Source organism: Papio anubis, chromosome 2, assembly GCF_008728515.1.
Source record: "Papio anubis isolate 15944 chromosome 2, Panubis1.0, whole genome shotgun sequence".
Classification (NCBI taxonomy): domain Eukaryota; kingdom Metazoa; phylum Chordata; class Mammalia; order Primates; family Cercopithecidae; genus Papio; species Papio anubis.
The window spans coordinates 173185524-173202812 of NC_044977.1; the positions used below are offsets into that span (position 1 = coordinate 173185524).

At 37.8% G+C, this 17289-nt stretch overlaps 1 protein-coding gene across 10 annotated transcripts in view; it reads right to left on the minus strand.

Annotated features, from left to right (window-relative positions):
* The window catches only part of NEK10 (NIMA related kinase 10), a 265539-nt gene that overhangs the window by 10339 nt on the left and 237911 nt on the right, over positions 1-17289 (minus strand). For all 10 annotated transcript variants that reach the window (XR_644237.3, XR_644238.3, XM_009201822.3 and 7 more), the window contains one exon: positions 11803-11913. Coding sequence is in view for 8 of the 10 variants with exons in the window: in XM_009201822.3 (XP_009200086.1) it covers positions 11803-11913 (111 nt within the window). In the remaining 2 variants the exon portion in view is untranslated. The remainder of the gene's footprint in view (positions 1-11802; positions 11914-17289) is intronic.

A 17289-nucleotide genomic window follows, 5' to 3' on the forward strand; every position in this document is an offset into this window, starting at 1 on the left:
CCCAAGTAGCTGGGATTATAGGCACCCGCCACCATGCCCAGCTAATTTTTGTATTTTTTTTTTTAAGTAGGAACGGGGTTTCACCATGTTGGCCAGGCTGGTCTCAAACTCCTAACCTCAGGTGATCCACCTGCCTCGGCCTCCCAAAGTGCTGGGATTACAGGCATGAGCCATCGCATCTGGCCAAATAAGTTTCTTAATACATTTTTCTAAATTACTATTAATTAATTTTAATCTCCAAATATTAATTCCCAGCACTCTGAAGGAAAGAGTAATTTGCCAAATGACAATATTTATTAAAGTTTCATTCATTTAATGCCTTTCTATAAAGCTGAATTTTTCAAGTAGAATTTTAGACAATAAATGTTTTTCAACCTCCTTTCACCTTTAATTCCAATTATCACTTGGGCTGGCCAAGTTTTAGTGCCCAAGTTACTTTTAAAATATAAATTCATAATAATAAATCAGAAACAAATGGCATAATTTGTACTATGCAATAGTAGTTAGCTTGTATTCATATACTTTGTTTATGAGTTAAAATACATCATTGTTCAATCACTTGAGAAAGCTATTTGGCAATATACACTACAATTTAATAATATATGCCTATCCTATGACCCAGCAATCCCACTCTTAAGGATTTTTATGAGAGAAATAAGTGCACATGTCCCATTAAAAGACATGTATAAGAACATTCATGGCACCTTTTCTTCATAATAACTAAAACCTGGGAAAACCCCCACTGTCCATGGAGTAAAGAATGGATAGATATATATCATGGTGTGTTCATACAATGCAATTCTGCAAAGCAATAAAAAAAAGAACAAACTATGGATACTCATAGCAACATGGTTGAGTGTTGGACAAAAGAAGCCAGAAACAAAATACATAGTGTATGACTTCTTTCTTATAAATTTGCATCATCAGTGATATATGGTTTGGCTGTGTCCTCACCCAGATCTCATCTTGAATTGTAACTCCCACAATTTCCATGTGTCATGGGAGGACCTGGTGAGAGGTAATTGAATCATGTGTGTGGGTCTTTCCTGTACTGTTCTTATGATAGTGAAAAAGTCTCACAAGATCTGATAACTTTAAAAACTGGAGTTTGCCTGCACAAGCTCTCTCTTTTTGCCTGTTGCCATCCGTGTAAGATGTGACTTGCTCCTCCTTGCCTTCTGCCATGATTGTGAGGCTTCCCCAGCCACGTGGAAATGTAAGTTCAATTAAACCTCTTTCTTTTGTAAATTTCCCAGTCTTGGATATGTCTTTATCAGCAGCATGAAAATAGACTAATACAATCAGACAAAACTAACCAAGGGTAACAGATATCAGGTAATGATTACATTGTGGCAGGAGAAGTAATGTGGCCAGGAAAAGGCACAAAGGGGTCTTCTGCAGAGCTAGAAATATTCTATATATTGATGTGGGTGGTGGTCATATGGGTGAAAATGTGTTCATAAAACTTCATGAGGCTGTATATGTACCTCATTGTACTCATTATGCATTTATACCTTAAAATATTTTATATTGGTAATTAAAAATTAGTTTTTTCCATCAATGTACTTTGGATATTGTAAATACAAATAATTTATGGGTCGCCCAGTCTCCACGTTGACAAACACCTACTACCCTCTAAGGAAAAAAATATGTGATTATATCCATTCTTATCAGTGATAACTGATAACTGAGGTAATTGGATCATGGGGGTGGTTTCCCCAGTACTGTTCTCCGGATAGTGTGTGAGATCTCATGAGATCTGATGGTTTTATAAGTGTCTGGCATTTCCCCTGCTTGCACTCATTGTCTCTCCCACCACCCAGTGAAGAAGTGCCCTCCACCATGATTGTAAGTTTCCTGAGGCCTACCCAGCCATGTGGAACTGTAAGTCAAGCCTTTTTGCTTTATAAATTACCCAGTCTCGGGTATTTCTTCAAGCAGCCTGAGAACGGACTAACATATAACCCATTTGTAATATGACAAGATTGTAAGATTATAAATACGGTAATACAGGAGACCCTGATAATCACACACTTAATAATTTTCTCATCTGTGCTGTAAGGTATCATGGAGGTAGCCCTGAGCATTCTGTACATCTCATATCCCAGCTTGTAGGTGGTTACAACTAAGCTTTTTAATGTCTTGTGATGCTGAAAATGATTTCCTGGTATTACCTTTCAAATGACTTCAGATGGAACTTTTCGTATGGTTTAGCATAAGAGTAATTGGCTGCCTTAAATCTCATCCTAATTAGAAAAAGCTTACTTAACTTATTAAGTTTATACTTTGGAATTCTAAATATTTCACAGACAGAAAGATATTTAAAGCCTCAAAGAAAATTATGTGAATTATGACTTGGAGAGGTCAAGACTGCCATTTAAGATGACAAGGACAAGTCCTTTTCATTGATCTCAAACCCCGAAGAGAGGAGTTTTTGAGATTTCCAGTGCTTATGTCACATTGGTAGTCTCACTGAGCTTAAGAACTGGACATTTTTAGAGATATTGGCACACAGATGAAGGCAAGGACTAAAATTCATTTTGTGATGAATCCCAGATACACTGACTTTCCATTCTAGGAACTTCCCAGAACTACTTTTTGCAGTTTCGTTTCTAGATATACACATTGTTTTGGCAAACAATTTTTTGCCCCCTAGTATATGTTGGACAGCATGGTTTATGATCTGAGCAGGATGCAGAAATGATCTGGTTTCTGTGAGACTTGTAATCTGACTAGGAAAACAGGATAATAATGTAAAAAAATAGGGTGATATCATAAATCATGAACTGTGAAATGAAATGATGATTTGTAAACTTACAAAAAGAAGTTTTCCTTCATGAAGACTAGCATGGTTTTTTAAAGAGGTTCTGTAGAAGAAACACTGGAGCTGATCTTTGAAGGATAAATTTAGGTAAATCATAGCAATCAAAGTGTATGTTCCAGGTAGAGGGAACTTGGAGGTAAAGGTTGGGCATTGCATATTAATGGAAAAGTGATGAAAGGGAGATGACATGATTCCATGTTATAGAGATATGGGCATTCATGATGAAATGAGGAAAACAAGTTCCATTCATTAATTTAGTATTTTTAACCAATTATTTTGTGCCAAGCAGAGATCCAAACAATGAAAAAACCCATTGATGGCCAAAAATTATACTCTTGGAGTTCGCTAACTACTTAGGGAGAAATATGTCTGTGAAATATCCACCTAGATATATGTAAAATTACAACTGTTCTAAATGCATTGAAAGATAGGTTTGTGGTTTTAGGAGGTAGCAGATAGATTTGACTTAGTCAGCAAAGGCTTCCATGAAAAAGTGACATTTATGCCAAGAGCTGTAAGAATGAGTAGATGGGGTGAGAAGAACATTACAGGCAGAGCAAAAAGCACGTACAAGACTATGAAGGAAGCAGCATGCTAGATAAACACATTTTAGGAAGGGCCTGGTGGCTGATGTGGAGACAGCAAGGGGCAAGAGTGATACGAGATGAGGATGAACAGAAGGGCAGGAGTTGGATCTGATTTTGGAATTTTATACTGAGTTTCTTAAAGGATTTTCTGTGTTGTGTGTGTGTGTACAAGTGTGACATGATCTGTTTTGAAAGGTTCATCCTGAATGTAATACACAAAACAGTTTAAATGGGGTTGGGAACATCAGGGTGAATGCAGGCAGACTATAAAGAGGCTCCTACAAATAAGGGGGGCCTGGAAAGTGGGATCCCAGAGTTTAGATGATGAGACAGACAACAAGAATCTACTAAGGTTTTTGAGTATGCTAATAAAAAAATGCTTAATAACTACTAGTCTGACAATAGTTAGACTAATAGTTATTGTTGGAGAACAAGAAAATCAGCAAAGAAGCTATGACACTAATGCAAGAGAGAAGGGCTCAGAGCCTAGACTAGATGGCAACCAAAGGAAGGAATGGATATGGAAGACTGAATATTCTTATTTAACAACAATAGTAGCACTAATTGACATGTATTGAATACTTACAACATTCTAGACACATTAGATATTCCATTTGATTCTTACAACTACCCTCTAAGGCAAGTATTACCCCCTTTTACAAACAAGGAAATGGAGAAGGAAAGTAATTTACACAAGAAACATAGCTATTAAGTGGCAGAACCAGGGCCAGAAGCTAGGGCTGTCTTACATCAAAGGTCGGAACCTTAGAGACTACAGACTACTCAGGCATCAATGACTTAGGGGGTAAGAGAAATGAAGCAGAGCAGGTGAAAAAGCATGAGGTTTAAAGAATGAGCTGAAGGAAAACTGATGCTTTCAAGAAAACTGACCGTGGACACAGGAAGGGAGGAGAAGGTGGTGAGTCTAATTCCAGACATGCCAGATGGCAAAGTAAATGTTCACCCAGCAGGTAGAAATATGGAGGATACAGCAGAACATCTTTAAGCAGAGTCCCCAGTGGCTGGATGAGGCCACGAGATGGTTCAGTAGTCCAATGCCAGTGTTGTGTGAGCCCTTTTTTGCCTCATGAGCATTCAGCTTATAGCTGTACCTCCTTTTTAGCATTCAAACTGTTTGAAAGAATGTGTAAGAGCCTCCTGAGCTGACATAACAGGGCCCTCCTGCTTTGAAAAGACACCTACAGTTCTAAAGAGCAAATGATTGAATATACTTTTGAACTAAACTAAGTAAATATATTAAGGAGAACAGACTGTATCATTATTACTACCTCTCCTCGCCAAAAAACATTGATTTTTGAGCAAGTATTGAGCAATTTTATCATTTACTTGGTCAATCGAGAATATAGTACTTTTTAGGCAAAACCTAAATAGAAAAATAAAAAGAAAGAAACCATACATGTAATCTTTATTAAATTTCCTAAACTATATCTTTTTCATATGATAAAATAGGGTTATCCCTGCTGTGGAACAACTACACACAATATTGGGGAATCTAATGAACTGAGGTTGAATTCTGAAGGAAACTGAGCCAAACATAAATAAAATTAGGTGCCAGAAGTGAGAAAATTTTCAACACATTTCATCACTCTGTGCTCGCCAGTCTTCTGGTCTTACTTCCCTCAGATTTTCCTTATCTTCTTTGACTGCACTGCACTATTATAAGATATAACATGTTGCCTAATTTTTTAAATCTTTTCTAACCTACAGCTTCTCTATATGAGTTTTTAGTAGCTTTCTATGGGACATTTTGTTAACAGAAATGTATAGTATTCCTACTTACTATTTTCTTACACATACACACACAAATGTACATTTGCATGTGGACCCACACATGCATGGCCCATCACTGGCTCCACCACACTTTCTAAGCCCCAGGAATGTACACCTCACCCTCATCCCCCTTTCTGCCAAAAGTATTCCTGTTGCTGTGGTGGTTACATTTCCAGCAAGGATTGTGTTCCTAACAGAAAATTCCAAAACTAAAAGAAAACTGGAAAACCACTGTTCTACACTGCTTACAACCAGGAGCTCATCTTCCCAGGACCTTGACTAAACACTGAAGGTGATGTCAAGGAAGAGTGAATGGTGGCTTGACCTGGCTGGGCAGGAGAGCCCTGCTATAGGAGCTTCTCAGTTTGTTCAAAATAGGTTGCTGCTGGGCACTGCTGATTCACAATTCCTCCATGGAGCCCTAATAAGAGTTGTGTAAATCTAAGTCATGATTATTATATGCATAAAGAGCCATTAATTAAAGTCTGAGGACATAAGCGATCTGCCTACTTGGAAAAGAGCTGAAAACCTGGAGTGAGGAATTAAAGAAAGTGCCAGCTGTTAAATAAAGCAAACTTGACCTTGCTGATCTGCATTGAAGCAGAGATTAGGAATTAAATAGAAATGTCGGAAAGGCTCGTGCCTACAGGAAGCAATCTGGGTAATAACACAGGGAAAATGATACTGGGTTTTGTCTGAGCTTTCTTATCAAAAGCATGATCTATAGAATTACAGCATTAGTAACATCTGGGAGCTAGATAGAAATGCACAATCTTGGGTCCAGGATACAATTGCATCTGGATAAATATTTGGCCTATTAGACAACCTGTCTTTCTAATAAAAAGTCTCAAGCCTGTTGGATATACCATAAGTTCACAGTGGGCAGGTACTATATTTTATAGCTTTGCCACTCAAAGTGTGTCCTTGGATCAGCAGCAGCAGCAGCCATCACCTGGAAGATGATTGGAAGAGCACAATCTCCACCCTTCCCCAGACCTACTGAATCAGAATCCACACATTAACAAGATCCCCAGATGATTGATATACACAATAAAATGTGAGAAACACTGATCCTACCAGGCCACTGATTCTCACCCTTGGCTGCAAATTAGAATCACCTGGGAGAAAAAAAAAAACAAAAAAACCTTAATCCAACTCCTAGAGAACCAACTAGCCCCTACTGTGTCTTAGTGCAAATGAGAAAAATTTCTTCCAGAGGATGCAAACCCAGTCAGCCTCTTCATCCAGGTGCTCTTGAACAGAACATAACCTGTCCAATTCTAACTGGCAGCTTTGATGGGAGAGCTGTTTTCAAAATGCTAATGCCCAATTATTGATCTAAGAGAAGCCTGGAATACACTAAAACAAACAAACAAAAACCCATAAATATTTTATTATAAAAAATTTCAAACATTTACAAAAGTAAAGATAACAATTCAATGAATTCCACGTAACCATTACTCAGTTAAAATATGTTCAATCTTGCTTCATTTAAATCTCCCCCACTTCCCTTCCTACCTTGTCTCACTCTCAAGAATTGGAAAGCAAATCCTGTACAACATATCATACCATCCATAATATTTCAGCATGGCTCTTTAAAAAAGATGGATTTCTTTTTTAAAAAACAAAACCACAATATAATTATCTCACCTAAGAGGTTATGATTCTTGAATACTGTCATGCACGGCTTAACAACAGAAATCTGTTCTGAGAAACACATCATTAGGCAATTTCGTCACTGTGCAAACATCATAGAGTGTATTTACACAAAACTAGACAGTACGGCCTACTACACACCTAGGCTATATGCTAGCCATAGGAGCAACAGGAGCCTATTGTTCCTGTGCTACAAAACCGCAGCATTTTACTGTATTAAATACTGTAGGCAACTGTAACACAATGGTAAGTATTTATGTATCTAAACATATTTGAACATAGAAAAGGTACAGTAAAATTATGTTATTATAATCTTGTGGAACCATTGTCATATATCCAATCTGTCACTGACCAAAACATCATTATGTGGTGCATGACTCTCTAACAAATATATAATCAATGTTTTAATTTTCCCAACTTTCTTGTAAATATATATTTCAAATACTTTTAGGGTTTCTATGTTTAAGTCAGGAAGAAATAATTCCATATATTGCAACTCGTTATTTTCCCTAAAATGCTTTGATCTTTACAGGCAATCCCTCTCCTCTTCTCCACACTTTTTCTCTCCCTTTTCTTTCCTTCTTCTGTCCCCCTCCCCTCTTCCTGAAATTTATTTATTGAAGAAAACAGGTCACTTTTCCTATGGATTTCCTAGCTGGATTTTGCTGATTATCCCCATGATGTCATTAAACATGTTCTCTTGTCCCCTGTATTTGCTGCAAGTAGGTAGCAAGATCCGGAGCAGGGACTGACAAACTCTCCCTGTAAAGGATCAGACAGGGCCGGGCGCGGTGGCTCAAGCCTGTAATCCCAGCACTTTGGGAGGCCGAGGCGGGTGGATCACGAGGTCAGGAGATCGAGACCATCCTGGCTAACATGGTGAAACCCCGTCTCTACTAAAAATACAAAAAACTAGCCGGGCGTGGTGGCGGGCGCCTGTAGTCCCAGCTACTCGGAGGCTGAGGCGGGAGAATGGCGTGAGTCCGGGAGGTGGAGCTTGCAGTGAGCCGAGATCGCGCCACTGCACTCCAGCCTGGGCGACACAGCGAGACTCCGTCTCAAAAAAAAAAAAAAAAAAAAAAAGGATCAGACAGTAAGTATTTTGGGCGCTCCAGGCCATATGGTCTCTGTAACTGCTATTCAACTTTGTCTGCAAACAAAAGCAGCCATAGACAGTATTAAGTGAACCTCCATGGTTGTGTTCTAACAACACTTTATTTACAAACACAGGCATCAGAAATGATTGGCCTGAGGGCTGTAATTTGCTGACTTCTAATTTATGGGCTTATTCAGATGTTGATTCAAGCTTTTAGCAAGAATATTTCATAGACAGTGCTGCACACCCTCATCAGGTGGCATATAATGCCTGATTGCCCTTCTCGTGATGCTGACCCCCATTGGTGATCATATCTAGGTGCTATCATTTCAATAGGGACTGCAAAACGGCAATATTCTTTATCCCTTTGGCACTTATTAGCTTGAGTACTTCTATAATAAGAAACTTTCCCTCTCAATGATTTTGTTAACATGGGATATAATTCATAAAGGAAAGGCAGAATAAAAGCTTTCTTCTTTCATATGTAAACAATTTTCAATATATTAAGTTGGTTACTTAGCATCTTCCAAAGGTAACCAATGAGGGATTCTTTTTTTCTTTTTTGGTATTATGAACTCTTGGGTTTAAACCTTATTAAATGCTTTCAATCCACTGTGGTTATTATTCTTACTGATGTTCCAATTATCCCATAGATAGCCAGTGGGAGCCTCTTCAATTTGACTCCTGAGAACTTTTGATATACCCTCAGTAGTCCTTGATACCATCCTTCCTATGCTATCTGTACGTCCAAATATTCCAGTCTAATCTTGTACAGTTCCTGCTCTAGACCAAAATCAGCTATATCCCCAAGGAGTCATGGGTGGAGGAGCTCATTGCTACTTGATTAGTTTCTAGACTATTTCAATGAAAATATTAGGAAATGTGTATATTTTTAATAGATGAGATTTCTCATAAACCCATATTCATTCATACCGATACTTCCAATTCCAATTTAAATGAATCTCTTCTATCTTGTTTCTGTTTCGCCTTTCCTCCATGCTGAAAATCCTAGTTCCCAAAGATACCTATACAATTAGTTGGTTGCTTTATTCCCCTCGCAATTCTAGCCAAGACTGAGCAGACTGGATTGAAGACCAGCTTAGGTGAGGTATAAATAAAGAGCTTAATTTCTTAGAAAAGGACTTTTGCACTTTTTGAATCTTCTGTATCCTTCTGGGTCTTAGGTTATTAATAAGTAGGCACAATCATCCCATAATGGCTCCTTCAAACTAGGGACACAGGGCCTGTGGATTTCAGAAGTTTCAGTGAGAAAGGTGGAAATCAAGTGCATTTATGGGCTGTCACCACCTACTGCTCCTATGGCCCTGGTATGGGGTGACTGTGTCAGTCAAAGGCTAATTGGCCACTCCTCTATGGTTATACAGGAAATGAAAAATGCATTTATGAACAAAAGTTGTTGCTATCAAAAGATTACACCAGAAAGGGGGTAAAAATGGAGGTCACAAACTCTTCTCATTTAAGTTTAGATGAGGGCAGGAAAGCTACATATATGAATATATTTTATCAGTATACCAATAAAGAATAGAACAACTATGTAATATATTATACAGAATATATATTAATGTATTATATATCCTATCTCCAATTATTAAACATTAAGTACCTACCACATGCCAGGCACTGTGCAAGACCCTGGGGAATCAAAGATAAATAAGACACACTCACTAACTTTGGGGGAAACATAAATGTAAGGTAGATAAAAAGCTATTTAAAACACAATAATACCGGTGAAAAAGTGGATTTCACTCATAAAGGTAAGATTAATTCTGGACAGGGAAAATTAAGAAAGGTTTTTTTGTCAGAGCTATTTTTTTTCAGTTCGGTGGCAAAGAATAGGAAGTGTTTTAATATCCCAAGCTGGAGATTTCTTTAGCACACAGGAGGCCTGCCTCTCTGACTAGGAGGATACACCCCCATGAAGTTATTATCCAACTTCATGGGGAGATGGCGCAAGCCTGAAGCTGCCTGTAGAGGAATGGAACCACACCTCTGTTGATCATGAGCTGAGCCTGGGAGCAGAATGTTCTCCTTCCCCAATTTTAAAGCCCTAAAACAATATATAGGGCCTTTCCCTACCTAAAGGTCCATACTAGATGTCCCATAGACCACCATGGGCTTGTAATATCAGAGAAGAGAACCATGGCAGTCTTTATAGGAGAGTATAATCTGCCTCTTAAACAAGTTAATAATAAGGATGAGTCTATTCCTGAGGGTTCTCTCACCCATGCATCCCAAACATCCACTACCACCCCATCAATTCCTGTTTTAATTTTCCCAGACGAGGTGTATCAGAAGGTAAATGCCCTAATGAGAGATGTTGCCACAATATACAGGAAGGAAGACAAGGAGTGGGTGGGGGAATTTAACAAACAAACAAAATCTTCTCTATGAGGAGAGGAAAGAAAGTGAGGAAGAGATGCAAAACCAAAAACATAAGTAATAAAAGAGAAAATAAAAGAGAAGCACTGACGGAAAATCACTCAGTGGGAGTTGAAGCCACCTTTATGTCTCAGACAGTTTGCAGCAGATGCTTTCATCTCATAAAACTAGGATTTCTGTTAAAATAAGTCTATGCACAAACCAGATTATTCTGACCTTAATAAGAATAAAAAATAAGAATAAGGGTTATATGACCTTAATAAGAATAAAAAAACCAAGCAACATGTTATCTTTTCATGGGAGATTTAAGCTTTTGTCTTCTAAAAATGTATTTATTATGATACAATATAGAAATATCATAAGATAAATATCTGAAGCCTCTTCTACGGCTTTGATCTCCGTTAGCTTTGTTTCTTGGCCCTATTTGCCAACACAACCCAGGAAAGAAAACTTGCTTTCTAATCTCTGATGGAGCAGAGTTTATGTTTTGTTTACCTGCAGCTGCGTCTTTTTCCCCCATCTGTTTTTGGTGTATGTGCAGATACCAGTGATGTGAGACAACAAAGCTAAAGCATGTTGTTTGCATTTCTTATCAAAGAGCCTATCATGTTTTCTAAATAATGAGTAAGTTTATGCTTAAGCTTTGATGCATTAAGGGAAAGTGAAACCTTAAAGGAAAAGTTCACCGGCAGCATGACTATGCTAACCATTTAAAAATATGATGAAACTCTTTATAAAACATGAAATTGGAGTGGTACTGATTGTCTTCACGTAGGTGGGCCTGAATTGCTTGTACCTTGGGCCTTTCAGGGGAGCTTATGGCCACTTCCAGGGGCTGCCCTGAAACGGCTACCAACTAGGACAAAGGGATTTTCCAATATCAAGTTTTGTTAACCAGAGGTAAACTATTTTCTTTCTGCCCAGTTGATTTAGTCTTTTTGTAGTTTAGTTTCTATATGTATGGATAGAAATGTCTGCTAGTATCTAAGGTCTAGAAGATTGTAGAATATCTAAGATGGGAAAGAACCTTAGAAATAGTTCAGTCAGCTTTCATAGATAATAAAAATCAATGGACCCAGATGGTTAAATGACTTTTTCAGAGTGACATATCTCAATGTTGGAACTTATTGAAGATTATTCTAATCAAATATCAGAATGGAATCCTCTAGAAGAGGCTAAAATATACACATTTCAAATTAAATATTACTTTTTGTTAGGAACACATACAAAAATACTGAAAAAGTATTTTTATTTATTATCAAAAAATAAGGGCCACAGAAATAGTGAAAATCAGAAGCAAAGACATATCCTCAATTTAGTATCCAAAGCAGCAATAAGAAACTTTAATAGAGGATAGAGCTTAAAGTACGAAGTAAAGGAGATATAAAATGTACCTCTTATGATGTGTTTTTTTCAACAAAAGAATTCCTATATATACAATACCATACCTTTTTAATTTCAGATTTCAAATGACAAGGGTTACTCTGCTGGCTGAAGAGGGATTTCTTGAATCTCTCTATAACCCTTCTTTTCAAATTGTGGTGCAAAGCTGGAGGGAGCTGCATAAAATGAGAAAACAATCATTATAAACAAATTGTTAACACTACACAGCTGACTGAAAAAGCATTCACTGAGGGCCCATGTAACAATATTCATTCAATAGGACCACATAAGAATTTAAATTTTACAGCAAATAGCGTGACTAGATGCTATAATTTCTTACCCTGCAATTCAGAAGGAATATATTATTTTGCTCTTTTTCAAATGGCTGCTTCCATTTATCTTATTGTTTCTTCACTGATTGATATTATTGTTCATATAACAAATTATTTGTTAATTGCACACGTATATTGAATTTTGTGAAGAACAGCCTTGACACAGAATGATGCACTTTTATCTGATGTTTAGGTGCTTATAATATGGCCAGAACCATGCCACACACTGTAGCCGTGGTACTACAGGATCTGACACTTTGGACCAGGAAACACACATCTGCATCAGTAGTATATACAGTCAGATGCCTGTCTGGGAGTGCTCCTGAAAATTCAGCTGCAGAGAGGTCAGATTTAGGTACCAATCATTCCAGAAGAAAGAGAGGATAGATTAGTATATATTAAGACCAGACCAAGATGAGTTACATTTAGTAAGTGAGTAGTAGAAAGTCATGGTAGGACCCTAGAAAACATGGTAACCAAAAAAATGGGGATTAAAAAAATGATTTGTCATGCTTTATAGGTTGGATCTCTATAAGAAAATCAGAAGTCCTGGAAAGCACAGAAAGATGAAGTAACATTTGGAAGAAGGATAATAGAAAAGAAATTGGGTCAGGATTAAAAGGGTCTCAGAGTGGAAATAATATTTGGTTTTATTTAAATTATGGAGAGCACTTGAAGGGAGAGAAAGAGGAACCAGTCAGAATAAAGATGGCTAAGTGGAAAGGAAAATGTGATAGTAAGAGATCTCAGTATTAAACAAGAATAGAATTCAAAGCTCAGATCAAAAGAAAGAAGAATGTATCAGAAATAATTATTAGCTTTTCTAGGCTCCCTTACAGGTTTAGTTGGTACCATGTGACTACTTTTGGCCAATAAAAATGATGTGTGTCACTCTGAGGATAAGGCAATTCAAAGTCAGTATGTTTTCTCCACCTCTGTCCTCCCTATGGCAAGGAGCTTGGCATTACCATCCTATTCTGACCACGCAGCCACAAGAAGGAACAGGGCCACCTGAGCAGCCCAACTGGAACTGAGTAAGAAATAAACCTCTATTGTGTCAAGTCAAGGAATTTCAGGGTGTAACTGTTCTTGCAGCTTAACTTACCTTATCCTATTTACTCAAGTTTTGTGAGACAGGAGGACATATAAAAGATAATGGCAGAGCAAAGAATAGGGCCTACAGGGAGAGGCTCACAACACTGATTGCGCGACCAAATAGAAACTTTTCAACATCCCAAACACAGTAGAATGTAGGGCCCATGATGAAGTACTGTAATTATATAAAACAGGAAAATAATTCAGTTGAAAATGTTTTAAAAATATATCTTTGGCCGGGCGCGGTGGCTCACGCCTGTAATCCCAGCACTTTGGGAGGCCGAGGCAGGCGGATCACCTGATATAAGGAGTTCGAGACTAGCCTGACCAACATGGAGAAACCCCATCTCTACTAAACATACAAAATTAGCCAGGCATGGTGGCGCATGCCTGTAATCCCAGCTACTCGGCAGGCTGAGGCAGGAGAGTCGCTTGAACCCGGGAGGCGGGGGTTGTGATGAGCCAAGATCATGCCATTGCACTCCAGCCTGGGCAATGAGAGAGAAATTCCATCTCAAAAAACAAAAAATGTATCTTTGATCCTAGTGTTTGAGTCCAAATAAGTTTAATTAGTGAAGAAATAAGACTCTTCTGGAGATACTGAAGCACTTCAGTGTACTTTGAAATGTTTTGTAGGTTGGCAGCACTGACCTCTTTTCATGTCAATATTATAGCTTCCTTTTGCCTTAATCCAGATGGGATCCCTCCCTCTACTCCCAGCATATAGTCATAATTGTTATTGTCCTTTCACATGAAATGAAAGGAGGAAATTTAAAGAATGTGGTAGAGAGAGAAAGAAGAGAGAGGAAGGAGGGTGCAGGGAGAGAAAGATTTCTCAGCATTAAGGAGCAAATAGAAGAAAGATGAGAAGGAAAATGAGTATAAATGATCTATATGTGTGAGAGAGAATCGCAAAAGAGAAATGAATTTAACTTAGAATAGAAACAGACATGAAGGTGAGGAGCATGTGCATGTATGTTCCTAGCAGGAAGATGGGATGGAGTGATGAGGGGACCAGAAAGTACCTGGACAGAGCACAGGTTTAATACCCTTTTGTAATGCACCAAAAGTTGCCACTTCCCCAAACCAAACACCAGAGAGCAGTGTTGGCCCAGAACCCTCTGGTTGCTGCCCAGCTGACTGCAAGGGGCTGTCAAACAGAAAGGCAGCCGCCTTCTCTGCTATGACTAACTTCTGAAAGTCTGAAACACCAGTGGGATGATAGCTTCCTTCACAGGGGACTTAACCCACTACTGGAAGCTATGAGTATCAGATGATTAATTCAGGTACTCTGAGAATTTTTGCGATTTATTTAACTTGAGAAGCCTCTAGTTAACTCACGATTGTTTTTATTGTTTTTACTGCTCCTGCTGGCCTGAAGTAAGCCTCAAAAACTCATTTGAGTAAGTTAACATTCAGTCAGCTTAAGCTGCATATATATTAGAAAGCGATTGATCTTACCGCAATAATTATCACAATGGACAGCAACCCATCTTTAAAGCTTTCATGCAAGAATTTAAAATTTTACACAAAATAATGACTCATGCATAGCTTAATTGCAGGTGATATAAACATAATAATATATAAGGACTATAATACTAAGAATAGAATATTAATATCTACGATTCATTTGAGCCAGACACTATGACTACTCATTTATGTGCAGTCTCACTTTTTTCTTCACAAAAAACTTAAAAAGCAAGTACTATTTTATAGGTGAGGAAGTCAGAGCTTAAAGACATTGTGTAACATGCGAGAATACTTTCTGAGCAGTGCCTTCTAGCACAGCCATTATTCTAGAACAGATGCCACCACAACTAGCATTACTGTAGGACAGCACTTTATAGTTTAGAAACATTTTCAGCCAGGCATGGTGGTTCATGCCTGTATTCCCAGCACTTTGGGAGGCAAAGGTGGGAGGAACGCTTGAGCCCAGGAGAGTTCAAGACCAGCCTTAAGCAATATGGCAAGATCTATCTCCAATAAAGAAACAAATAAACAAATACTTTTACATACTTTATTTCATTTGAGGCAAATTGTCTCATAAACTCCCCCATCTTACAAATGAAGAAACTGATTCTTAAAAAGATACTTACTTCCTCAAAGTCACACACCTAAAAGCTTGGTTTTTGTTTGCTTGTTTTTACTGTACTACACAAAGTAACAAAATAATGAAAACCGATCTGCATGTTTTATACTAGGTTTTCTCAAACTTGTATAATACTAATATTGGAATAGAATATATAGATTTATATATGTTGAAGAATACATGGATTCTTTTAAAGAAATTTCTATATTCTCCAGTATCTCCAAGAATACATCAGAAGACTATCCATTGCTCACAGGACTCCATTTGATACTTAAGTTACTATCTAATTCTATTTTTTAAAAAGTTGTTTTGACATTACTGCTTAAGAAGATATTTCCCTAAATGCTAAAACAGAATGTTCAAAGACTGTCATCAAACTAAATACACAAAACATAACACTTCTCTTAGAATTTACAAAACCTGAAAATGGGAGTCAATTTAAGAAATACAACTTTGCCCTAAATATCTCATTCTGTTAAATCTTGGTCACCCTTGCCATTAGTACAGGAGATCCAGATGAGCAGGTGTGGGTGGTTCTAGTCTTATCCATCACTACTGCTGAAAAAACATGGAACGTTTCACCAATGACAGTCAGTAGCATAATTTTCATTGGAGGACAACACATTGCTATTCCGAACCACATTTTTTTCCATTGGCAATAACTGTGGTTGTGAAGATGGGCAATCCAAAGGCGCTTCAGATAAATGGCTTGCCTGTTCTCTAGGAGACCAATGTTTGATTTTTTTTTTTTTTTTTTTGAGACGGAGTCTCACTTTGTCACCCAGGCTGGAGTGCAGTGGCACCATCTCGGCTCACTGCAAGCTCTGCTTTCCAGGTTCACGCCATTCTCCTGCCTCAGCCTCCCGAGTAGCTGGGACTACAGGCGCCCACCGCCACACTCGGCTAATTTTTTGTATTTTTAGTAGAGATGGGGTTTCACCATGTTTGCCAGGATGGTCTCAATCTCCTGACCTCGTGATCCACCCGCCTCGGCCTCCCAAAGTGCTGGGATCACAGGCGTGAGCCACTGTGCCCAGTCCCAAAGTTTATTTTTTAAAAGATGCTATATATCCTGATTTTCAAAGCATCTATTTAACAAAACAATCTAAATATTAAGTATAAAGTTAAATCCAGTGCTTCTTTGGGCTGTGCAGGTATCTCCTAAGCAATAACACATAAAGACTCACACTAAAAGGTAACATATGTACTTTAGTCACCTTATATGCCCAAAGGTAGATTTGGGGTTCCAGCAATAGAAATAAACCACTGATTTCATTCTTAGCTTGCTGGTCTTAAGATTACCATTTCAGTTTTGATAAAAACAGAGGTCAAGTCAGTAAGAAAGCAAGGTAAGGATTTTAACATCCTGCCTTATAAAATAGTTGCTTTTAGATGATTTTCACTGATCTGTCTCCATGGAAATGAGACAGAAAAGGCCACCACCAACCAAAAGTAAGAAGTTTTCCTTGTAAGTTCATCTGCTGGTTGTCAGGAGACATGCGGCCCCTCAGTTCAGGGCAGCCACCAAGTATAAGTCTGGGAGAGTTTGACTAGTAAATAAATACATTAAAAAAATTGTCTTTTTGTTTGTTTTTCCAATTCATTCTTACTTTCAGTCTTTCTTTGCAATTAGCAGAGTTACAAAACTCATCTTGGTCTTTAACCTGTAGCAAATACACTAGTATAATATTTACGGGTATTTTTCTTTTTTATTTGAAAGTCATTGACTTTGCCTAGCACGGTAAGTTAAGGTTCCTCAAAGAGGAATCATTCCCAACTATGTGCAACGTCACAAACTTCAGAGTATTCTGGAAATACATTTTAAAAATCACAATAGTTATATTTGAACTTGTAGCAAGGAATGCCATTCTGCCAAAAAATATGAAATCATTTGTTGCACTGGCGGTTCAAGAGCATAATAATAAGATATTTATAATAGTTTTATTCTTGCTTTAAACTACTTTGAAATCCAACATGAAAATGGCAAATATAAAAAAGTTTTTTATTACATAAAAATTAGCAAGACAGGCATATGA